Source organism: Amia ocellicauda, chromosome 7, assembly GCF_036373705.1.
Source record: "Amia ocellicauda isolate fAmiCal2 chromosome 7, fAmiCal2.hap1, whole genome shotgun sequence".
Taxonomy (NCBI): Eukaryota; Metazoa; Chordata; class Actinopteri; order Amiiformes; family Amiidae; genus Amia; species Amia ocellicauda.
The window spans coordinates 3,374,351-3,400,011 of NC_089856.1; the positions used below are offsets into that span (position 1 = coordinate 3,374,351).

At 44.9% G+C, this 25,661-nt stretch overlaps 1 protein-coding gene across 10 annotated transcripts in view; it reads right to left on the reverse strand.

Moving 5' to 3' along the window:
- Positions 1–25,661, reverse strand: part of LOC136752541 (nuclear factor 1 X-type) — a 145,880-nt gene that overhangs the window by 116,842 nt on the left and 3,377 nt on the right. For 8 of the 10 annotated variants that reach the window (XM_066707949.1, XM_066707955.1, XM_066707948.1 and 5 more), the window contains exon 2: positions 19,568–19,651. The exons of 1 other annotated variant lie outside the window; for it this stretch is intronic. In XM_066707949.1, coding sequence (XP_066564046.1) covers positions 19,568–19,651 — 84 coding nt within the window. Of the gene's footprint in view, positions 1–14,073; positions 14,227–19,567; positions 19,652–25,661 lie in introns of those variants that run through there. One more of the 10 variants, XM_066707952.1, reaches the window with a different exon arrangement.

The window sequence follows — 25,661 nt, forward strand, 5'->3', positions numbered from 1 at the left end:
ACCGCGACAGGACATGTGTGACCCCACGCCCAACCCACACACGATGACTTCCTTGATAGCCTAAAGATATGCTGCACAATGTGAGATATATATGATCAAATAAAACCAAAGGGTGTGCCTTATAAGTCGAACAGTATAGTTCCCTGGGGGAAGTATTTGTTTTAGAGGAAAGCAGACCCCCGAAGAGTGCAAACAACTAACGCAACTGCACAGCACATGCATGGAAAAGGGGGTTACAGTGTGTACAGAGTCAGGGCTTCACTTCCTGGCGAGAGGAAATGTCTCACACGAAAACGGGAGCTAGTCAGCACAAATATTTGACTGCGGCTCATTTTTTTCCTTCTATTCACAGAACACGTGTACAGAGCACAGCGGCCTGCTCCTCTGTCTCAAACCTACTGTCTGCACCGAGCAACGGCTTCCCCTGCGGTCGGTAGGGAGAGAGAGAGAGAGAGAGAGAGGGGGCATTTAAGGTTAACAGATTATACAATGTCTCGTTGACTACCATTTGTGGCGCAACAGCCCTTTCACTGAACTGCTAGTGCAGGTGCCTAGACGTTGCATGGGGTTGAGCAGTGCATGCACGCTGAGCGATGGTGACTTTGCCAATTAGGGCGACGTGCCACACGTGTCTCGCTAATTGCAAATGAGTGTCTCAAGGTACGAGTGTGAGTTGAAACATGTTGGAAATATAGTCATTAAATCCAGCTGAAGCTACATCACAGAAGAAGCACTCGTCAGACAAACTCGCCTCCTGTGTAAAACGACCCCCTTGGAGTGTTACAAGAGTTTGGGAAAAATAATTTAAATAAATGCAAATAAACTGACGTCTCGCGTTGTATTAATTAATTAATTAATACAAGATATAGATACAAATAGATATGTAGGCTATGTTTGGACAACAGATAACTTTATATTTTAAATACGAACATTATATACATTATTTTAAATGATTTGGCTTGTCACTTAACAAAATGTAACCCTGGTAGCTTTATATAGTTCCTGAGCCATACCGGACGAGCGTCATGCAATTCACAGCAACACATTTGTCACAATTCAAACACAAAAGCTAAACGTCGGTGTAGTGCCGATGGCCGCGCACCGGATGGGGAGGTCAGTCGGGCTCAAAGTGCGCATTCCCCGGGGAGTCCCTTCAGAAAACCATGCTGACGTGTAGCGCGGCCAAGCAAGCGCTGTCGGGGACAATAGAGCCGAGAAAGCCATCAAGAAAACGCACAGCCTGCCTCTGGGAAGCGCAGGTGGCACATAGCAGCTCAATGTGCAGCCCGCACCATCTCTCCCAGGAGGTCACCTGAGGTAAGACGTACGTGCTGGCGCAACCTCCAGCTCCGCACATGGCAGCGGGCCAGGCTGCGGGCCTCAGCACGACGACGCGCAGGAGGCTTTGTTCCTCTGGTTGAACCACACACAAGCCAGTGCCGCGGCTAAATGCATCACAAAGAGCGGCAGATATTGTTGCCGATGATTGATTTTTTTCAGCTATTAAATCAGGTCACAGACGTCTTCATTGTCGGCCTTGCAGTGGTTTTTCGGCTTCTGTTTATAGACTGGCAGGAATCCAGTTAAACCATTTATTTTCTGAGAGAGACTAAAAATATCAACAATAAAAAGCAATGTACACTCTTGTTGGTTTCTAGCACCACACACTTCAGTGTGCCGCACGTCCTGTCCAGACTCGGCCCGATCTCTACGTGCTAGCGGCTGAGCGGAGCTTCACATCATCGGGAGAAATTGCTCCTGGATCGGCCCTGTGACGCTCCTAACAAAAGCGCTTTCTAGGCAAATGAATTAATAAAGTGAAAACATTTGTAAACTGCTCAGGAGATTGATTATATGACTGAACTGTTTTCCATAGACCATATGCAAAAAGAAAACCCAAATTAAGTTCTTTGTTGTCCTCTAATTTACCTAATTGTCTCTACAGGTGCAAAGGCATGTGCTAATGCAGGAGTTAGAGCTGTTAGACTGTGAGGGAGAAAGGCCATGCGGTTCAGTAGAGGGAGTCCGTGTGGGAGCTGGCAAGGCCGTGGAATTGGCACCAAGGCCTCTCGCCCTCGGTGTAGTGGCTGTTGGTGTGACTCCAGGTCACACCTGCACTGAAGTCATGCCCACCCGGTGCCCTGTGCTTATCTGCTCAGAGACAGGTGCCGTGCCACCGGCCCTGCTGCATCAACACTCACCCTCTCGCTGCCAGTCGAGTGGCCGTGCCGAGAGCTGCGTCTCTCCTCTCGACCCCCCGAATACAAAGGGGCTGTCCAGGTCAGAGCCTCGGACGTGGCTCCAGCACATGAAGGTGATCCTGTGCGAACTCTACGCACCACACAGACACGGTGAACGGCAAAGAGAGAACCTGATTTCCCTGTGCGAAAATGCAGTTTTAACCCCAGGCAGCAGAAACCGGTCCTAGCTCTGACACCGTGTGCATTACTGTGAGCAGGTTACTGAAATACCCTGTGATTGCAGCGAGGGATAATATTAGACATCAGACATTTACACCCTCTTTCCGGAGAGGGCCTGGTGCTCACTTCAAACAAAAGCCATTTTGTTTTGCTGTGTCTAATGCAGAAATCTGCCTGTCAGTCCTCACACGTAGTGTGGTGCATCTCATATTGCACCATGTATTGTAAAAGGGCGTCCGATTACCACCCTCAACCATCAATCCACAAAGAAAACCTTCCCTTTCTTTGACACAGAAACATTCAGAGCCTGGATCTGGTATAAATTAGGCTTAAATTGCTCTTAAAATGCTTAATTGGCACCTCATGCTAGACATAAGGGCTACTGCCTATAATTAAAAAAATATATATGTTAAAAAATTACTTTAAATAGAGCTTAAATTTTATGTCCAATTGCACTTCCTGCTGCTCTCACCCGTGGAAAAACTACCGTCTGCTCGTCCTTTGGAGAAAAAGTCACTGTCTTCTGCTTTCAAATAAATAAATGCATTGAATATCTAATAAAACTAATAATATACAACATGTCGCACTATGAACTAGTCAGATTAGTTTCATAACTCAAACCGCACTGCATTCTGGTCCCCATGAATCACCGCGACTCACAGATGTCGTGTCCCGGTCTGATTCTAGTTCACAGTGCGTCTAATCAGGCTCAACGGCACACTGGGGACCGTCTGCACAATGTACCGAGGTGACCTTACTTTACGACACATTGATCACCTCGCTGTCATGATCTTATCAGGCCAATTCAGACCCGTGCGAATGATCTCCGGTTGTAAAACGCCGGGGAAAAAAACACCCACGAGCTGCAGGATTTCATGTTCAACGCCGGTGCGACGGGTTTGGGATTATGGGATTGGTGCGCTTCTTTGTTTGCTGTCTTTTCTCTAACAAAGCGTTTTCAAAGACAGCTAATGATCTGAGTTCATCACGTTCACAAGTGCATTTCCGTACCACTTCCGTTCGCACTGCTTGTGAGTTTCCTCGGCGGAGTGTCACTGTGTCAGCGCCTCTCTATGGCTGCCATCTGTGTAAGATGACCACGGCCCCCCGGCACCGCTATCTCTCGCTCGAGCCCTCTGGAAAACCGATCTCAAAGTGCCACCGCGGGTCTGAACCTCCCGACCCCGTCTGGCACTCCGCTCCATGTTTCACGAGCTGCAGGCGGGTGCCCGGATTGTACTGGTGAAGCAGGGAGGCAGAATGCATATGATATTAACTCCACATGTGCGCAGATGCAAATCGTACCCAAAACAAGATTTCAAATAAATAAAAAACAGGGGAGGAAAAAACCCACACGCAATATCCCGCACCTGGCGCTGGCTTCAACACAACAGCCTGCAGCTCGTAAACCCTGAAATGGCTCAGACCGCTACACGAGGGGGACTCGGTTTCGTTTGCAAATGAAAGCCAAAGCAGCAGGGGAGGCATGAGAGACAGAGGGAGAGGCGGGGGAGAGACACAGAACACAACTGTCATCCACATCGTACACCGTTTTTTATTTTTGGGGGGGTAGTTCAAATTTCTTTTTGCAGTAAGTAAGTTACATTGATTTATTTTCCTGAGCAGTGGGGTGGAGGGGTGGAGGGAGCTGATTTCCCAGGCACTCTGAGGTTCCCCAGCACACATTTGTTTGATTTTCGTCTCCCCCGCAGTGTGTGCCGTAACTACAGTAACAACACAACACAGCGAGACCGCAAGGAGGCCGCCGCCGCTGCACCACTGCCAGGCATCTGCGCCAGGAGAGCGGGAGGTCAGGATGGCGGACACACACACACACACACACACACACACACAGACGCCCACTTTTATTCCTACTCTGTCCGCACCCCACACCCCCACACTGCCTACCTCCATCATTCCTCTCAGTATTTCCAAATAAACAACAACTCAAAAACAGGCGGCAGGCGGGAGACCGATCCCCATCTCGAGCTGTCGTGTTCTGATCAGGCAGGGGTCTCCAACCTCACGCCCCACAGAGAACCACAGTCCTGCCATCCAGATTGAGGAGTTAAACAAGCCAGGAGTAGAAAACCAGCAAGTGTGCGTTACTGAATAAAACATTAGCTCCAATTCAAAACCATTAGTTGCAGGCCTTCCTGGTACATGAGATGGAGGGAGTCTGCAGGGCAGGAGGGAGGAGCTCGGCTCAGGCAATCTCAGCCTGCTGTCTGCTGGGTAGGAGAGTTTACTTTGGATGTCACCAAGCGTACTGTACACCTATTGTACTGTGTTTGCATGTCACTTGTGCTTTGTGTGTGTTATCATGAGGACCTGCAGGATTCTGCAGCACAATCAACACAATAGCTGAGGTCTCAATCTTTGACCATTAGAAAAAGAGCCAATACGATTCTCCGTGGAAGGACCGAGGCGAGGCGGCCGGCCCGGTCAGAGAGCAGCGCCGAGGAAAGAGTGGATAACCGCCATGTCGAAAACGGAGGCACTGCGCGGCGGACGGGCATGCTGGCTCGCGATGGGGAAAGGCAGGAACCCAGACCTCAGGGATGAATAATTAAAGAGAACACGGTGTGCCTGCCTGGGTGTGGCACAGGCGCACCACCCCTATCGCTTTCACAATCTCAGCCGGGCGTCGTGGTAGCAGCCTAGTGAAAGCCGACCCCAGTGCAGGGGAGCGGAGAGGACAGGAGGGCTCGGGTTCCACAGCCGTGCTCCCTCTGATCCTCGGGCACTGTTGGCTGGGCCTGGGGGAACACTGCCTGGTGCCATGGGGCATCATGCCGCCAGGCTGTGAATCTGAGAGCGCCCAGCTTCCATGAGAAGTCTGCTTATCACACGGTGGCACCACTTCTATGCCAGATCTGACAGCGCAATTGAAAAAACAATTAGAAATAAATGTGAAAGTAAAAAGAACAGAACAAAAAAAAATGTTCTGGATTTTGCCAATTTGTCTTTTCGTCCAGATTCTAACATGGGCGTCTGCCAAGGCATAAATAATAATAATTATAAATAATAATAACATGCAAGGGAAGAATGAGGAATTGTCCCGACAAGACTTTTCTTCCTGCACAAGTTAAAATGCAGGTCATGTTGCGCAACAACTTGTGCCTCCAGGACATTCGACAATCAGAGTATTACTCCTGACTTTGTCTAGGTGTGATCCAAAGTTTGAAAACAAATCTTCACAGAGAGAGGCGGAGGAAGAGAGAGGCTCCTCTGATTGGCCAGTCTTCCCGTGTCTGAGAGGTGTCAGAGAGTTGCAGGGATGTGTCTTGTGTCTACAGGCTACACACGCTCCAAGGCGGGGATATAAAAGGGCACACACTCCAAAATGGTTCGGCGAAGTCTATGAGGCTGGTGTGTGGGGGTGCCTGACCAATCCACGGCGCTTTTCTATTCCTACTGAGGGGTTTGGGTGGAGTGGTGTCAAAGCAGACTGGAGGCACGCCAAGGCCCGCTCAGCTAGTTCTGACCCATATCCCATAGTGCATCTCTGCACCGAACTGTGACAGCACATCAGGAAAAGACCACAGGGACCCATCTCTCTACACGGTGGGGGTGGAAAAGCACTCCTCTGGCCACCTATCAAAAGGCCAGCTGCAGCCAATAAGGTCAGCTGTGGCTCTGAACCCCATGAACAGCTGTCTTTGCATATCTGTCTGTTGTCCCAATACTTCTGGTAGTATAGTGTATAAACATCACACTTACTAGCAGCCCTCTCAAGCCCAGTAAGGCACAGTTCGGCACACAATGAATATATTACACAGTATTAAATAATAATAATAGTTTGGAATCCTGTGGGACTGTGGTTGGAGCACTCCATAGAAACCATATTTCAATATCCACATTAAGGCGACTGGGACTGGCTATATTAAAACTGCGGTTTTCCCCTCGTGGATTTAAACTGTAGCATCTTCTTTTATTTTTCTCATGCAAAACTATAGATTATCATCCATCCAAGTTTATCCACATTGTAGTAATCTATGAAGTGTACTGAAATGGAAAATACCGAGAAGCCCTGCACAGTGACACACGCAGTTCCTTATATGCATACTACGGGCGGGTTATTTAGTCATTTACAATGAGCTGATGTCTCGGCGTGTGCATTGCGCTTAATGATGCACCCGTCCGTTTGGTGTTGCGTTATTGCGATGATCTCAACCAATAAGGATCTGGAGTAGAACAGACTCTTGTGTGCGTCTGTGTAGATGTACATTGTATTACAACATTCTTAGCTCATTTTCACATTCACATAAAATCACATTCACATCACATTTTCACAGGCGTATACATCTGGAATCACTACATCAGATATTAATGTAAGTAATACCAAAACAAAATCTGTGCTTCACTAGTGTACACATCATCACTCACATTAAGAACCAGAATTTGGAACGGCCTCTTCGTTTGTTTCGCCGCGTAATTCTTTCCATTATCTAATATCTAATTTAAATATGATTTTCATCCGGTTCCACAATGGACCTTGTCAATTCACAAGCAGAGTGGACACTTGAGATACTGCATCTGTATATAGATATCGATCATTAGAAGCGGGGGACATTGTGCGCCACTTTGTAACGGGCTTGCACGGCTTTGTGTCCGCAGGACGCGCACTGGGAGTCTTGGAGTTACCCCAGAGCCCGGCATTAGCAACACGCCGGTCTAGCTGCAATAAAGCATCGGGGGTGAGGACAGTTGTTATTTTGTTTGTCTTTAATTTAAAAAATCCAACATTTCTGTTTATTCAGAGTGTTGTTCTATTATATTTTAATCCCCATAACAGCTGATCCAACTCATTTACTGGTCCCGGGGTGAGGAAGGGGGGACGCGACACAGTCCAAAACCGCAGCTTCAAACGCGGGTTTGTCAATATGCACGCTCCTTCCAGCAAAATTAATTTCGCGTTTTGTAACTCGCCGAGCTGCACAATGCCTTGTGTTTTGTGGTGGTAAAAACAAAAAACAAAAAAAAAGGAACGTGGAGGCTATACGATTTTATTTATATCTTGATCCAGCATTTAAATTTGAAATAAATAATAATAATAATAATAATAATAATAATAATAATAATAATAATAATAATAGTCTTGAATGTTTGTATTATGTTGCCGACACTGCTTTTTCATGACTATTATTTTAAACTTTAAAGGCTGCCATATTTCTCGTTTATCATCTTGCAGTATCTGTTGAAACCAACATACTGGTCATTTTTGGGATTTTTGGCTTATTTATACGCCTTACAAATCATTCCCGCCGCCGCCTTTTCGAGGTGAAAGACCTAAAGCTGCCCATTTATCTCCTCACCTTTCACACACTGAAGTGGGTGTAAAAGGGACACAAATACTCATGAGTGACGCAACGCAGAGAAAGGGCCACTAATACAACGAAAACAGAAACAAATCAAACTGATTCACATTGTGGTCTGTATCGGCCACTGGATACGCATGTTTCTTCTGTAGGCACCGTCAAATATTGAAATTAAAACAATGCACGGCTCGACCCTGCCTAACGGGTGGCGTGGGCAGGTAAAGGGTTAATTGTGTGCTGTGTTGGGCATGCAGGCCCGGCGCTTGATTGGCCCTCATGCCAGCCTGCGCAGCATCGGTGTGAATAAACAGGCAGCGCACTGACCAGGTCATAGTCTCAGCTGCGGCTTCGGGTTCAAAGCCCTTTCGCTGCGGAGCTTTGCTGGAGCCCCGTGTACACGCACGGCGACTCGGGGCTGGGCATGCGTGCAGGCGTCTGACACCGAGCCGGGTTAACACCTCGGCCGGCCGCCTCCTGCACAAAGCTGCGGTGCTGTCGGCTTTTCCAGCTGCTCTTTGTTGAAGAGGAATGCAGCCCGTTTCAAAAGTTCACCAAAATAACAGAAACGTGGAAAACTCACTTTTTATTTGGTTTCTTGTTTTGACAAAACTTATTTTAACCGTTTAACAACTTTGTCACTTCTAATAACTAATGTCTAACAACTTTTTAATCACATCTGGCACTAAAACTCAGTCTTAAAAGACGGTCGGTAAATGACCTTTAGCGCTAAAGGAGGAAAGGAAGACGCACCCGAACTAACTGGTTATATTTCAGGACAAGTCTGTAGATTAACTACAAATCGCTATTTTGTAAGTTTCAACTGAGTCGATCACCTTTTCTTTACTTTACTCGCACTCTTAGAACTGAAGTGTTACATGTAACACGTATTTGATATTTGATCAAGGACAACACACTTTTGTGTCAAGAACCGCAGAGGAACAACACAAGCTTGCGTCTTTCTAACACGACGATGTTGTGCTGTGCTTGAACACACAGGCTGTGCTCTAAGACTGCGGTACCGACTACCTACGCGATGACATCACGCACCGGCGGGCCGCTCGGGCTCGGTGCGGGGCTTTTGTCCCCCGGTAACCCCCGCCCGTCCGCAGCGCCGAGCTGATAACCGGGGAGAGGGAGCGGCGCGCATTGGGCGAGGCGACCCCTGCACGATTTTATTATCCGTCTTCTTGAACAGCAAAATAATCAGACTTAGGCTGAATTATATGATTATACGTTATATTTTAATTCTTGATTTCATAATTACAGATTTACAAGGAGATAAGATAGAATCCAGTACGAGGCTGGAAAATACGCATGCATGTGTGTGCTGTATTTATATACACGAACACATACCAAGCGCACGCACAAACACGCTCCCCGGTTAACAAACGCACACATGAAACGGCCGTCATGTGTAGGTCTGGGGTTGTCCTAAACACACAAGCAGAAAACGCGGGCTTGAGCGACAACAAGCCAGACTGCATGTTCTCTATATATCCAAGTATGTCGGTAATATCCGCAATATGGGGTGAAATGAACACAACGCGGCGTGTGAGATCCGCGATCTTTTCACTCGTGATTTCTTTGAACTTTTAAGCGGAAAAAAGCGATTCCAAATCTGACTGCATAAATTGAAATACCATACAAATAATTTGACTGATCTACATATTATACTCATGTTATAAACATTAGACTATTGATCTCATCACCAGCGACAGCAACAACACTATTATTATTATTATTATTATTATTATTATTATTATTATTTTTATTATTATTATTATTATTATTATTATTGTTGTTGTTGCTATTATCACAATAAACAATAATAATAGGCAGTAGTTTGGCATGTTTAACAAGTCCCCATTTATTTAGATAAATACATAAATATAAAGCTGAGCTTTATTACGAAAGAAAAAATAAGATCCACCAACACGCTACACAAAAAATAAAATCAATAATTAATAATAAACGGTAAATATGAATTCTTAATTAGATCAAACATAAGGTCACTGTTCGCAGATCGACTTTCAATGGTCATTGTTAATAATAATTATTATAATCATAACGTTAAGCATGCAAAAGGGATACGGCAGCCCAAGCACTTTTGTTAAAGCGTAGTTTATTTGGCTACACTTTGATATTCAAGCGCACAATAATACAATTTTCGTCTAGTTTTGTAGTAAAATCACAATCAGTTGTATTAATGGCTTCCGATTAAATGAAACGAATAGGCTTCAGACTGTGTGTTTCAACGTTATATTATGTCCTTCATTAATAGTGCATTGGAGTACCTTTCCGCCCCAAAAAAGACAGGGGAAGCGCCCCCCCATGTTTGCGCTCTTCACGCCTTCTCCCACTCCGTATCCCCCACGCTGCCCTCGCACTCTCCATGAAAGCTTTTATCACTGTTAATAATTCATCGTCCGATTGTTTACATCTGTACCATCTCCCGGGTTCACCTCTGTTTTTAATTATTAACCGCAATTAAATGAACGATAAATATAAGGCGAATCTCCAGACAGAGGATTCCTATGGAACAGGGGCCGGTGCTGGAATCCAGCCCAAGGTGAGAGCTCATTAGAGACGCATTCCTCCAACAGCACGGCCACGTGGTGCGCCACTATTTATACAAAACTATACATTTTACAAAATACATTCAATGTATAGGACTGTGCACAAGCACTGCGGGTACCACTGTACAATGAAGGCCATTTTTTCCTGACAGTTTTATGTAGGCCTCAAGCCACACATGTTGAAATGACATATTGGGAAGCTGGTAATTCCATATATATTACTATATTATTAATATATATATATATGAAAAACATAGCATCAAATGATACGTCTGTATGCACATATTTTTCATTTTTTAAAACACATCAAAACGCCATATAGACGCGCATGCTTTGTGCTTGGTATGGTGACTGTTGCCAATTATTTTTAATTAATGGAAAGAAATCGCGCGCTCTTCGCCGGGTTCTTTTTATACTCTTTTGAGATTTTTTAAACGATTTTGGAACAATTTTAACACTCTTTTTAATGCCAGGAAGCGCCAGATTGTTTAAATTTTATTAAAAAAATCTGAAAGCTATAACATTTTGTTAAAAAAAAAAAGTTTAAAAATGCCTACCTTGCACATTGTTTTTTTTTTAGCGAAATTAAAACCGAGACGCTTGTACATTAATATATACTAAAATATAAAATATTCTTAAATTAGTTACCAAACTACGAATAAGTTAAATCAACAAACCTTAATTTAAAAAAGGGCTGAACGCCATCAGTATTATAATTCACATTTCTAAGCGGTAGCACATGCACTTGTAGGCCGCAATATGACCCTGGAAGAAATGTCAGTTAATAAGCTTAGGAACCATGTAATATATATATATATATATATATATATATATATATATATATATATATATATATATATATATATATATATATATATATATATATATATATATATATATATTACACACACACACACAAACACACATGTGTGTATACACGCACACATGTTTTAGTTTTAAGTAGGTAGGCCTACTACAAGGTGTTTTGTATACAACATAAGCATTTCCATCCATCCGCAAAATAATAATAATTATTATAACTCTATCTTAGCATTTGCAATAACGTCTGAGTTTAGCAGGAAATACATAAATAAATCAATATAACAGGCTTGTTTTTCCTATAAAATGTGTTTATTATATATATATATATATATATATATATATATATATATATATGTATGTATATGTATATATATATATATATATTTATTATTATTATTATTATTATTATTATTATTATTATTATTATTATTATTATTTTTGGTTGTTTGCATTACAAAAAAAAACAACCATTATTTTCAGGAGGTGCTGTTCCTACAAGCTAAACTTGCACCAGAAGCAATTAGGAATGAATTCGTTATTGCATAGGGAAGCTTTGCTAAATGAGTTTGAAATGTAAAAACATATTAATTGAATACACGCTTATAATAAGCTTTCTAAAAGTACATTTAATAAAAATGGCCTATATATTCTTTGAAATGTTCAATGCGCAACCGAGCAGCTGTAATCTACACCTGGGCGTGCGGGTTAAGACAAAACCATATTGGCATGCATACCTTGGTAAATAAATTAGATCAATTAATCAATCATGGTGAAAAAGCAGTAAAAATACAATCGAATTACTGGAGAGTTTTGGGCCTCTAAATAACTGCAAGTGTAGGAAATGCACACATTTTCAAATAAATAGACATATTACACTGAAACCCAGTGTAGGAGCACATTACTCAAACTGGATCGCATTTACAATCCCACTGGGAACTCACAAACAAAACTAATATATATATATATATATATATATATATATATATATATATATATATATATATATATATATATATACATATATACACACACACACACACACTATTAAAACAAGACAGCCAAAAGTAATACATAGGCGTTGAAGTTCAATAGTAAAACATGACCATATAAATAAGCGGTGAAAGGCGGCCTTTGTCAATTATGTAACAATTCCAGAAGTTACGCAGGTCGGCAATTAAAACGGCTACCAGTTTTGTCATATGAAGTCACTGTAGAATATAACAATCAAGCCCACTACAGGTGCTGAATGTGGCCCTGTTGGGTTCATGAGGATTGGACACTTAAATCCGAGTTTACTACGATGTTCTGGTCTGCACAAGCACGCCTGCAATCGACTCTGACACACATGACTCACAGCTCATTGCACTGGGTTGTCTTCTTTTTATGGCTTTTATTATAAATACTGTATGTTGAATTGTCTACTGTATTCTATACAATATGTACCACTCTATGCAGCCTAACAAGGCACTATATAGCCTCTATATTTACCGTCCCTTGACCAATACTTTTACAAATTCGGGTAGGCTCACGGACAGGGGAAACATTAGTGTATGTTGACGGCTGGAAAGGAAAACAGTCGTATAGCGAGACAGATTTATTTCTCAAAATCCAGCTTTTGAGTTTAATAAATTGCTTTGACTTACTTTGAATTATGAAGAACTAAAGAGTTCTGTATTCATGCATGTATATATGTATACACGTATGTTTGCAAGTATCTCGCCGAATTAATTAAGGTGTGTCGTAGTTTTGCTGGAGGTAATACATATAGTTTTCTTAGTTATTTGACATCCCCACTGATAGGGAACCAGTTCAGTGCAATTAACGACGATTTGGGGTGGGGGTGCATTTTAGTCCGATTTTCGCGCATATAACTTTTATTCCGCACATGCAACAAGGTGGTAGAGAAGTTAGACCCACTGCCGACAAATATCTACTTTAGACCACGACAGTGATTCTGCAGGAAACGGCGCTGCACATGTATCTTTTTTATAGACTATGTATCCGGCGGAATAATTCACAGAACTATTCGCCTTTGATCATCATAAACCCAAGGCCAGTAATATTACATGAATTGTTGTGCAAAAGTAATTGAATTGATCAGGCTTGGCTTCTGCACACGGCACCCAATAACAACAACGATGATAATAATAACACGAATGCAACAAAGTAACACAGGAGTCCTGCAAACTCAGAGAGCCCGTTTCTGAACAGATGAGAGCCACCTACCTGCACTCGGGACGCGATGATTTAACTCACAATCATGACACGAAATTCACTGTTTTTTATTGTTTTGTCTGTTTGCTTTTTGAGTGGAAAAAATCACTACCGAACTACCGTTCCCGACTTCAACCGTCCCTTTACGTTAACCCTAGACGGCCTTAAAAAAGAAGAAGAAAAAAACGCCTGGATTTACAGTAACCCTGCGCCTGTGGAAACTTCCCAGCCCGACTGTGCCGTCACTGTGCCAGGGAACCCGGGCACGGAGCGCGGCAACACCGCAAGGTACCGATTCCACACACACACACGGGCACGGAGCACGGCAAAAACACACGGTCCTGCCCCCCCACACACACAACCCCGCTCCCACACCAGAAAGATCTGGGATCCAACTTTTTGCATGCATGCACTTCCTTCGCAATCCTTATCCCTGCACTGTGCAATCGCACTCACCCACCTCGGGAGACACATTTCGACATTAAACAATCTTTACGAATGTCCAGCCTTTTTTAAATTAAATCAGATTTGGGAGAAGAAGCGCCATTTTCTCTACAAACCATGTGCAATGAAACGCATAAGAAAGCCCGTTGGAAAGATGCCATCAAAAGAGAAAAAAAGCGGAGGAGAAAAGCAGCTTAAAGTGTTTTTAAATAGCGGCAGAAAAACAGCAAACTGCAAGTTTGTAGGCAAGCAAGAAATAAACAATCCGCACATTACCTGTGTCAAGCAGTACGGGGAATACATGGTTATTTTTAGAAATAAAAATTGGAGAGCTTATTTAACTTGGATGAAAGTTTGCTGTGGTGCTGCATTGCAATGGCTCGCCGTCCCCTCTACTCCATGCTGAACATTAACTCCGCCTTGAAAGGCAGAAAGTGAAAGCGACACAAAGTTTGGAAAAAGTTTCTCTCCCTCCCTCCCTCCCTCTCTCTGTCTCTCTCTCTCTCCCTCCCTTTTTCCCAGTTCAACTGAGCGAAGAACAGCCTTTTTGCAGATCAGATTTTGCGGTGAAAATCTTTTACTTAAAAAAATCCTTACGTGCAAACGTCTCGATTGCGAGTTTAAAATGCTTTATTTTTTCTGTTGTCGCATTGTACAGTACAGACATATTATAAATATATATTTTACGATTGCTTTTTAGCTCAACGTTGCGTGGAGACTATTACCGAACTGCATTTGTTAATTGCAAATGTGTATTTTGAGGGTCAAATGACTAAATATTACAATGATTCATCTGCCGACAAACAACAGACTTGAAGCTTTGAAGACTCTCATATTAGTAAAAAAAATATCGTCATACGGGCTACTACTGCTGGGTTTCATTCAGGTTGATTTTTAATTTTATTACAAATCTTACAAAGTTTCCGCCTAAAAGTAACGACATATATATATATATATATATATATATATATATATATATATATATATATATATATATATATATATATATACGGATGAATTGCTGGTCTTGTATTTTCAAAGCGAGAAATATGTAAGGTATGTTTGCATGCAGGGGCTCATTGCAGGACTGGCGTCCCGTCCCGGGTGTGTGCCTGCCGGGACCGGCTCGCCAGGATAAGCGGTTTCGAAGATGGATGGAGGGATGGATGGAGGGATGGATGGAGGGATGGGTCATTGCAGTGTACAATGAAAATACGGACGCGATATAAAATTAAGTATGTTCAATATAAGTACATTAAATATTGTGTGATTGCCGAATGATTATGATTTTGAAATCATCACTGTCAAAGGCTGGAAGCAGTATTTCCCTACAGGTTCGGCTGGTCAAACTGTCGACCCTCAGTCGGACCCCTGTCATAGGACGGGTGTGTGCGATGGGTCCGGTACCCGGCCCTGCGGGCGCTTCTATCTGCAGGTGTGACGCTATGGAGGTGACTAATCCCTACGGCAGGATGCGGTGATGTAAGATTAAATGCAGGTGATTTTTTCTCAAAGCCGTACAATAGCGATTCCCGCAGCCCGTGTACTGAAGGTGGGCTGTATGACTTGCTGTGTGTAACACGTAGCGGGGTTTCAATAATAACAAGGCATCACAAAAGCTCAACATCTCCGCGTCCAGGGCACACCGCACAGATACGCGGCTGGCGGTTCATGAGGCTTGTTACGGTAAGTCACGCATATATTGCTTTCTGATACACTGTTTTAGAACTTACTTTATCTATTTCAATATTTAAAAATATGCATCCATATAGTAATGTTTCAATGATTGTGTGTGTATGTATACATACAATACATACAGACACATACATACATTTTATAAATGTAGAATTACTCTCAAAATGTACATATCATAAATATATAGAAATGTCTATTTAGGTCCTTGACAGCAAGATTGCTTGTATTATATATTTTTTAACGTTGAACATTATGTTCTTCAAAATCAACAACCAAAAGAAAAATCATTAGTTTGCATTATGAGACTAAATAAATGATTAGTGGAAAATGCCCTGAGACCCAGGACACGCAGTTTCTACACAATTCAGGATTCCCGTGTTGATATCGGCTCCTGAAGGCTAAGACTGGGCCTTTTCACATGTTCTCGAAACATTGCATCCACAGGATGTACAGAAAAAATACAAAATCTATATAGGTCTACTGTGAAAATAAAAAATAAAACCTGACACACATTGAGTTATATATACACACCTCCAGCAGGAGTATACGAAACTGCTCCTTGGAAGAAAAAAAATAGATACAATAATTATTTGCCCTTGTGAGGTGAAGACTGATGACACTTTCCTGTGGTGCTGATGGGGTCATATGAAGAAGAATGTATGGATTCGCTTAGTACATGGTTATAACATGTCACAGGTTAACGGACTCAAATCATAAGTGTCCCAAAAGTGAAGAGCTGGAGCTCATACAGATTGAGGGATGTGAAGCCATGTATTATATAGTGTTTGTATACAGTATGACCAGCTCGTCTATAACGTCTCCCTGAATGAAAAGCAATGGCCTCCTGCCCTCAGTGCTGCCGGAGTCCCCCTGACAGGAAGTGTGCTGCCGTCTCTTCCCCCTCCCTGACTGACAGGCCGGGGGGGTATTACTATGCGCTGCTGGGGGCTGCGAGGACAGCAGTGCACCCCCCTATGCCGGGTCAGACTGTACAACTGTTTGACAGCTGCTGCGCAATCACGTACTTCTATGCTGGAGAACTTTCTCCCGCAAAATGCTGGCTTTCTTTCACAATTTCGCCCTTTCCCAAAATTTCGGTGTCGTGTTTGCCATTCACTTTCATTTTGCTTTCAGGATTTAGACATAAACAAGTGCAGTGGGTCATTAAACATGACCTGGCAGTGGGGGGGTTGGTTTTGGAGACCTGGCTGTGGAAGGCAAGGCTTGGCTCACGCGCGGATCCTAGACCCTTTCATTCCCCAATTAAACTGCCAATTCGTGCCCAAATCACGCAACGTGCCATTTGATTGTGATCTTTACGTTCCCATCCCATAATATGTCAATTTACATCCATGTGTTTTATTCTGGTGTGGTTTTTGTTATTTCAAAGCCGTTGCAGTACAAGCATCACACAGAACTGCTTTGTTGACATCACTGTGCCAGTGGCTAATGCCTATCAACGGTCCCTAGGTAGGCACGGAGGAAGACGTTTATTCTCGCTATTTGTAAAACACGATGTATGTGTTTACAGGGGAAGCACACTGACAATTCTAACCATGACACGTTAGTGACACGTTAGCGGGGAAACGCATTAGTGCTGTGACAATGATAGGCAATTTGCTCCTTATGTTTAATGGCTTAATCAGGTCAGCAGTGCGGGGTTGCGGTCGCAGCCACCGTGGCACAGATCTGTACAGAACGGAGCGGGACGCCTGCCACACGGGTCGCCCGCCGCCACAGCCCATGGAATTTCCCAGCTAATTACGACGGACACCGCAGTGAGGAAGGTCTCAGAGCTGGACCGGCTACAAAAGGTCACCCAAGCCAGCGACACAGACGATCCAGAGCGGCTTAATAGGGATCAGCGAAGGGAAACAAAATATAAAAGCACTTTGGGTCTCCATGGCCTGTTTGTTTAAGTGCTGCAGATAATCCCAAGATTAATTCACTCGTTCTTTCACACCTTTCAATTGGAAGCGCTGATAGGCTACACGGCTGCTCTTTGGCTGCTGCACGGCACAGAGGGGACCCCAGAATTTTGCCCTTTCCCATTGCTGTGCATGGTCAACCTCCCCCCCACACTCCTCACTGGGCAGCAGCAGCTCAGATGTTGCCGTGTGGTTGGATGACAGAGCTCGTCTTGGGTGGTCTCTGCCTGACCTCAGTGGACAGAGGGCAAATTATACACACATACAGACACACACACACCCCTGCATGGTGTAAATGGAGGCACTTCTCGGTGTTAAAATGTCGTGCACCACCACTGTACACTCGCATCCTTGAAGTCCTATCAGAAGCATTTCCAGAGAGGACCCTGGGGGGCTGATTTAACATTCACGTACAGCATCTATATGAGATCCAGAGCTCCCGGCGCTGCGCTGCCAATCCCAGCCACAGGGTGTATTACCCGCCACACCCTATAGGAGAGGTGAAAAAAGGGAGCAGAGACCCTGAGGGGAGGGTTTTATTGCAGCGCTGTATATATATATATTTTTATTTTTTATTTTTATTTTTATTGAAGCATTGCCCTATTTAATTATGATTTTTAAATGTAATAAGCACAATCTGCACATCTGGCTTTCCACTGTTTTACCACAGTTTGTAATGATCAAATCTCCCTTTTAAATGCTTCTCACTGTGGGAAACTCCGCTGGGGGTGGGGGCGATTCTCTTCCGTAGGGGCTTCACACAAACACTGCTGCATGGATATCCGATATGTCAATCGCTCTTTAATGGACAACAACAACAACAAAACCATATGAACACACAAACACACACACTCGTGAAGAGCACAGCTGAACACTTGACAGTACTGTGGGACAGTGGTCTGGCCATTACTGCACTACATACCCTCATCATTTCCTCATCACATCCTCGTCGGCATCCACACAGCCACACAATCCTAACACTGACCTAGGGGGCCAACTAGGTCTTCCAGATGTAGATCTAACCCATCTCTCAATTAACCAATTACTCCTTGAACGAGTAGTGATGAATGTATTATGAATAGACGCCTGGTCTTATGTGTTACACTGCGTATCTGGTGTCAGGGCTGCTGAGCAGAACAGCCCCCAGGCTACCATGCTGTGAATTCACATCCCCCCCACTTACTCGACACCCATGCATATTAATAAGTACAATAATTTATTAATGGTATCTTTCCCAGAGTTTGCTGGATACTGATTCGCCCTGGAGAAAACCCTAGTTCGTGCTTTGCACTGCCCACTCCAGGGAAATCAATAGGTCAGGAGCTGACAATTTAGGTGTCAGGCTTGATCTATGCGTCTCAATTAATTAACGAACTGTGAACTTGACCATGAACGTACTTTATTAGGCACAATTTTATAAAGAGACCCCTAACTGTGGTCGGCCTGTGACGCCCCATCATACCAGCCTCTAAACAATAGCTGTACTGCCACTGAGAGAGAGAGAGAGAGAGAGAGAGAGAGAGAAGGCGCAGGAATCATGTGTACCTAACAATACCGGGAACAAATGAAAACCAGAACAACGGTAAAGACAGCGTCCTATCCCGTCCGCTCCTCCGGTACGAGGCAGGAGACGGAATCGCCCCTACGGTCACAAACTGCAATCCTCACAGTTCTGGCTCTGGCTGATTTACGAGCATGCTTGGCACCTGAAAACCGTTTAACCTCGCTAGACGTAAACCGAAAAGCTGCTGCCCAACGTACAAGCAAGCAACGGGAATATTTACATGTTTAATAATCCCTGACCTTTTTTTAATTCCCTTAAATAACAACAACATAATTCTGGAGAATCATAGGCATTAGGCCACAACAGTTGAACTGCGCTAATGGGATCAGCGAGTTGTGAATATTTAACACAATTATTATAATAGTTTCACTTGGGTCACTTATGTTCACTTTTGTTTTTTCTGGTCCTTGTTTTGCTGTGTTTTGTTTCCTGTCAGTGAACCTGCAATGGGAAGGTCATGTATGGGTTTGGGTCTGTGAATAATGACTTTAATAACTTGCAGCTGTGATGGAGCATTCATCAAGAGCATGAAAACTAACAATCAATAATAATAATAATAAGAGTAATAATAGTTTATGCATACCCTGTACGAATCTGATATTACAAAGCACTCAGACAGCGCAGGGCCTCTGGAAGGTTCTTCGTTCACCAGAAAGGTTTCTGTGGCCTGAAATGCAACACAACAGTCACTGACACAGCCCCATCCAATGTGTTCAACAGACCTCACAGCATGACAGAGGAACCACTGCTCCTGCATCTTAAACACATTTCTATTGCCCTCTCTGTGCAGAAGGCCCGGGACCCTCCCTCCTGGTCTCAGAGAGCCAGCGTCCGCCCCGCAGGTGAGACGGGGAATCCCCACTGACGACAGCGGGTCAGCGATCGGCTCGATTAAGACGTCAGGTGGCTCTCGGGGACCAGGAGTGGGTCTCTGGTTCAGAGCCGCGATGAACTGGAAATGCAAGAGACACGTTAGCAGTGGATGATGTTTTTGTGTTCTGAAGAGAGCAGGCAAACTATTTTAGTATAAAAAAACACAACAAAACAACACAAAAGATTAGTAACATTCTTCCTTTTGCAGGTTTACATCAATAGTAGACACAATGATATTTCTATCTTTTTTACGTGGCACACATTCATTAAGCAATACAGGATGTTCATTATACGAGGAATGCATCAGGAATGTGCATTTTCCGGCCCAGTTAGCAAATGCCAACTCTCAGACCACGGCCACCAGTATATTTTTACAGTCGATTTCAGTGTAGTTGTGAAGACGTTCATTCGCCTGCCACTTCCAATGCTTCGCTAACGGCCCTGTCCACACGGCGTCACAGTTGTGACTCTCAGACACAGAGGTCGTGTGAAAAAAGCTACCAAGGAAGGTGATGATACACAACACGCATTTTCATGATATAAATGCAACATGTTTCCTAGTATTTTAATATAACTACCCTAAATAAACCGTGATGTACTTTAAAAGGCACTCGTTGTGGTCATTCTTTACACACTGGATCCAATTCTATCTATTCTCAACTGGATATTTCTGCCGAGATCCCCTTCGGCCCAACTGTGAGAGACAGCGGACGTCTACAGAACACGTCTACGTCGCTGGCTCAGCAGCCCCGTCTGCCCGGCCACGTTCCAGCCCGGTGTCACGGGGAGGGAGCCTCGCGTTCGGTCATCAGCCACACAGACTCACCACCCCCGTCGCCCGGGCTTTTCGTCTCACCATAGCAGGACAACTACACTCACTGGCACCCAACCCGTCCCCCGAAGTCCCCGCCAGGATCGTGTATGTGGTACGCGGAGGGGGTTGCCTAAACATTGATAAGGCCCAACATGTGGAGCTGTACCCTCACAAATATCCACTGTGAGGGGGTGGGGCGGTGGCAGGACAGCAGAGTGCCCACCCTGAACTCTGACCCCGTGCCCCCCCTGTGCCCTGCCCGCAGCTCCACGGCTCCCCGCTCGGGCGGCAGTAATGACTCCCAGACGTTCCCTGAACCACCCAGCCCAGCGCCGCACCGCCGAGGGAGCCGGCTATTCATATCTTTGCCATGAGAAGTTGCTTTTTTTCTCTCTTTCTGGAGGGAAGGAGGCAGGAGGGGTGAGGGTCTGGGTTTGTGTTTTTATTTTTTTCATTTTTTTTATATGCACATAAAAAGGGTGCACTTTAATTTTAGTACACAGTTTCATTGTTAAATAACACACGGCGGTCAAATTAAGCCCAGAATTAGCTCTGGAAAGCGCAGATGGAAAATGAGAAGCTGTGGTCGTGTGGAAAACAGCTGCAGGCTGCCTGCGACTGGGCATGTGCGGGAGTGATGGGGCGGGGCAGTGGGAGGATGAGGGGCGTAGCCCGGTCGTGGGTACATAAAGTGGGTGTGGTTGTGGGTGAATGGGTGTGGTCAATGTACATACCCCACCCCTTTGGGTAGCCAAATCCACCCCCCTCCCCAATTCATCACTGCAGAAGAATGCAAAAAACCACCAGGAAATTTGAAGTTTTATTTCTCACCCAACATGTCTTATGTGAACTGGCTGCGTGATTTAATGGCAGTTTCAGTGCCGTACTCCTGTTAACAGCACTGCAGCAGTCTCCAGTTTCAGAGTTTTCTGACTGTCTGAATCAAACGTAGCCCCCCACATGAGCAGGCAGAGGGGTGTTGATGGGTGAGGGTGCCCTGACCTCACAGTCTACAACCTTCTGTACACACACACACACTCACACTCACACTCATACTCATACTCACACACAGTCACACACACACACAGACACACACACACTCACACACTCACACACAGACACACGCACACACACAGTACCCCCGTACAGTACGATAGAGGTGGCCAGTTAATTGCTGCAGTGAGGTGCAGTTGATACCTGATGATTAAAACAGGGGTGTGTACACCTGGGGAATCCCCTCCACCAAAGACAGGATGGGACGGACGTGGGACGAGATGCAAGACACACAATTTCCCTCACACAGCATAAATCACCTCCAACACAACCGACACAACAAGCAGAGCAGTATTTGCAGAAACTCCTCACAAGGTTTTTGCACAGATATTGGACCCAATATAATGAAGCAGGCCAGTTTGTTTGGTTTTGGTTTAAATCGACTCTGAAGCTCTCTGGTTAGACTGGCTAGACTCCTCCCTGGTGGGGGTCACAGTGGGGGGGTCCACTGCCGTATGACGAAGGGCAGCGGGCATGTTGTCAAACCGCTCAAAAATGCTGTACCAAGTCCACAGCGGCTTAGAAGTGGCGAAACAAAATAAGTTGACAAGCATATATATTTATTTCTGTATTAAAGGCCAATTGTTTAATAAAGGCCTCAAAAGGGATGGGGGCATTTCTGATTTATTTCAGTCCAGAGCTGGGTTGGGGTGGGCACACACGCTCTTATTTCGGGACGGAGAGGGGCAGCCATTCTGATGTGGGATGTGTGTGGAGATGGATGGATGGTTGGATGGATCTCCCCCAAACACAGCCTCCCTTTCTCCTCTTGTATATGCTCTCACGGAACAGGGTATTAATTATCAATGCAATCGTTTTCTATACATAAGTAACATATGCCTGATCCATATGGGCAGCCCTGAGCAAAAAAGCCTGTAGGCCAAACTTCATTAACATTTCAGAAATGCAGAAAGAGGAGGAGAGAAAAAAAGTCGGTGAAATAGGTTTATGACCTACATGGAGTGAGAGAGAGCGCCTACACTCTTAAAGATGGAGGCTGGGGACGGGTCTGAGGGGGGCATTCGTTTTGGGTGTGGGACAGGGGACTGCCGTCCTCCGGGGGCTGCATTCCTGCAGGTTTCCACTGCACCTTTCAATTAGGAGCTGATTACGACCTGGAAAGAACAGGTGTTTTGACTGCTTATCCACATAATTAGTCCAATTAAGTCATTATGTGATGTGGAATGAGCTGGAAAACAGAGGAGCAGGTCACCCCGGAGGACGGGAGAGAGCCACCCCCGGGACCCCCGTGTGAAGAAGCAAGGAGCACTAACAGGATTCGAGATGCCAGTACAGAATTCCTCATACAAGTATTCTAGTCCTTTCCTATACAGAATGGATGAAAAGCATTTTCAACTAAAATCAAATTATTCTTTCTACTGGGAATTATAGACCAAGCATGATGCAAAGACAACTGAGCTAACAATGTCTTTTCATAATTTTTTCCAGAGTTGCATTTTGAATACCTTAGTCTCTCTCCTATACTATATTTATATACACACAGAAATATGTGTTGTGTGTGTGCCGATTTCTCTTTGCCCTGCTATCGATGCTATTCACGAGTCGAACCCAACAGAGTTATTCCAAGACTGTGAGAATCCCTTGAATGAGTGTATTGTCAGTGGCATGCCAGGAGTCCAACACAATGTGCACACACACACACTCACACACGCACAAGAAACCACACACACGCACTCACACACCACCTGGTCCACCGCTTGGTTCTAGTTATTCCGGCCACACAGCAATCCACAGGTGCTCAGCGCTCAGTTTTTACTGCTATCATTATTATTATTATTTTTTATCATTATAATTTTTGTGGATAATTTACTGCTGATGACGCGCCTGCAACGCGCCTGATGGCAGCCACATCAAAGGCTGGGCAAACTTGTTAAAAAATGAAAGGGGAGGCTAACGCTGTCTGAGTCCACGCCAGCGCCACCCCAGGGGATATGCTGTAAAACTGTGATATTTTCAACCCCATCTCCGGGGGGCTGTGGGGGTATAAGCCCGGCAGTGAGGAGAGAGGCACCGGCACCTCTGTTTGGTTGTGTCATATTAAGTGCTGCTCCTGAGGGCAGGCCGCACAGTCGCACTCGAGCCCGCGGGTTCGGCCCCTGCGGAGGATATTTGGAGCGTGATGCGATCACTGCCACAAACAACAGGAAAGCAAGTCTCACTGCAGCCAGCGTCTACTGCCCGTACCGCCACAATCACTATATACAGTATAGATTGTTAATATTTGTGTCCCCTTTAGTCAGCCATGTTTAATTATGCGTCTCTTTGAGGCAAGTGCATCAACGCTTTCTGCGGGGGTGGGGAGGGGGCAGGTGTCTGAGCTAGGAGATCATATAAAATCCACAGCACCTACAAGCACAGCTTAGATTGGACTGTCACATAGGGAGGAAGCAGGGAGTGCGTCTCCCCCAGTCCTGGTGCAGGTATGAGGCAGAGGCCAGCTGAGCCGAGCCCCCTTCTACGGGGATGAGAGGAGTCACACTGCGTCCTAGCGTGACACTCGGCGGGTTAAAAAGGAGGAGCTGGGACTGTGAAGAGACCTCTCCACCCTTCAGTCTTCCCAAAAATGTCCCTGAAGCATTCAGTCACAGGACCGAGATCTTTATGCGATCCATGCAATGCAGGTCTATTGATGCCTCCTCCCAACACTTCCAAAAACACCAGCTGCACAAGCGAAGTGCGCTTTAACAGGAGACGTGTCAGTAGGAGCACCTCTGCTGCCATTTCCCTGCATCGCCACATTGCGCTGCTCTAGCAGAGCTGTTTAATTGGGCTTTAACAATGGCGATCTGCAGTCTTAATTGCGCTCTCCCACTTCACCAGAGCTGTTCTCTGAAGAGACACTTGTTTCATCCCATTTGCTTTGCATTGTGTGTGGGGGGGGGGAGGGTGTGTGTGTGTGTGAGTGTGTCTGTGTGCATGGGGAATAGGGGTGAGTGCAAACTGGAAACCAGCAATCAGGGCTTTTCATAGGTTCACTTCCATCTGAGGAGCCACAATGCTTCGGCAAAGAGACAATAACTAATCTGTTGGCATTTGGCACAATGGACGGGGGGTGCGTGTGTGTGTGCTGGGGGGTATTCAGTATGCTACTCGGGCCGTATGAGCACACCTGGGCTTATTCACCTGCCTGCACTCACTCACACACAGCAACACAAATCACTGTATAGTGCTGCCAACACCACACACAGTACGTCGAATGCAACACTGTGCGCCGCCTTGACTGCCTAACCCCACAGGTCAGCCGATCTCTGGGACGATGACAGCTGCACCTTTCCCACAAAACCTACACAACAGACCTGACGCACTACATGCAATAACAGGGTCTCTGCAGCTAATCTGTCATTATTCTTCTTTACAGCACAACATACAGCTTCTCAATCACAGAAGTCACTATAAATACATAGATATATTTCAGCAGAGCATTTTGGCACAGTTCAGGTTTTATCACCAGAATCATGACCAACTGAAGCTGCACAACCATACTGTTCAGGTGATGTTAACTAAGCCTTCTCTCTGTGCATCTTCCTTGAAACACCTGATCTGCCGAGGTCCTGCAGGTTTGTGGTTTTGTACAGATCACGTGGGCTGTAAATACAGAGGATGGGTGACACTATAAGCGACAGGAGTCTTCTCTGTTTCACGGGGAAGAGGAGTTTACCGACCGTCGGATGCAATTCAATACAACCGAGACAGAATGACATCATCAGGGGAGAAAGCCAAAAGAGGCTGGCCACCCGCATCTTATAACTAGCATTTCAGATATAGAGACTGGGCTCTGCCTCTCCCTAATGTGCACCAACATCTTAGCGACAGGATATAATTATTTTACCATTTACACAGCTCTGATAATAAACTACTGTTATTATTTCCCGCACATCCAAACCGACAGGACACATTTCTGGATGCAAACTGCAAA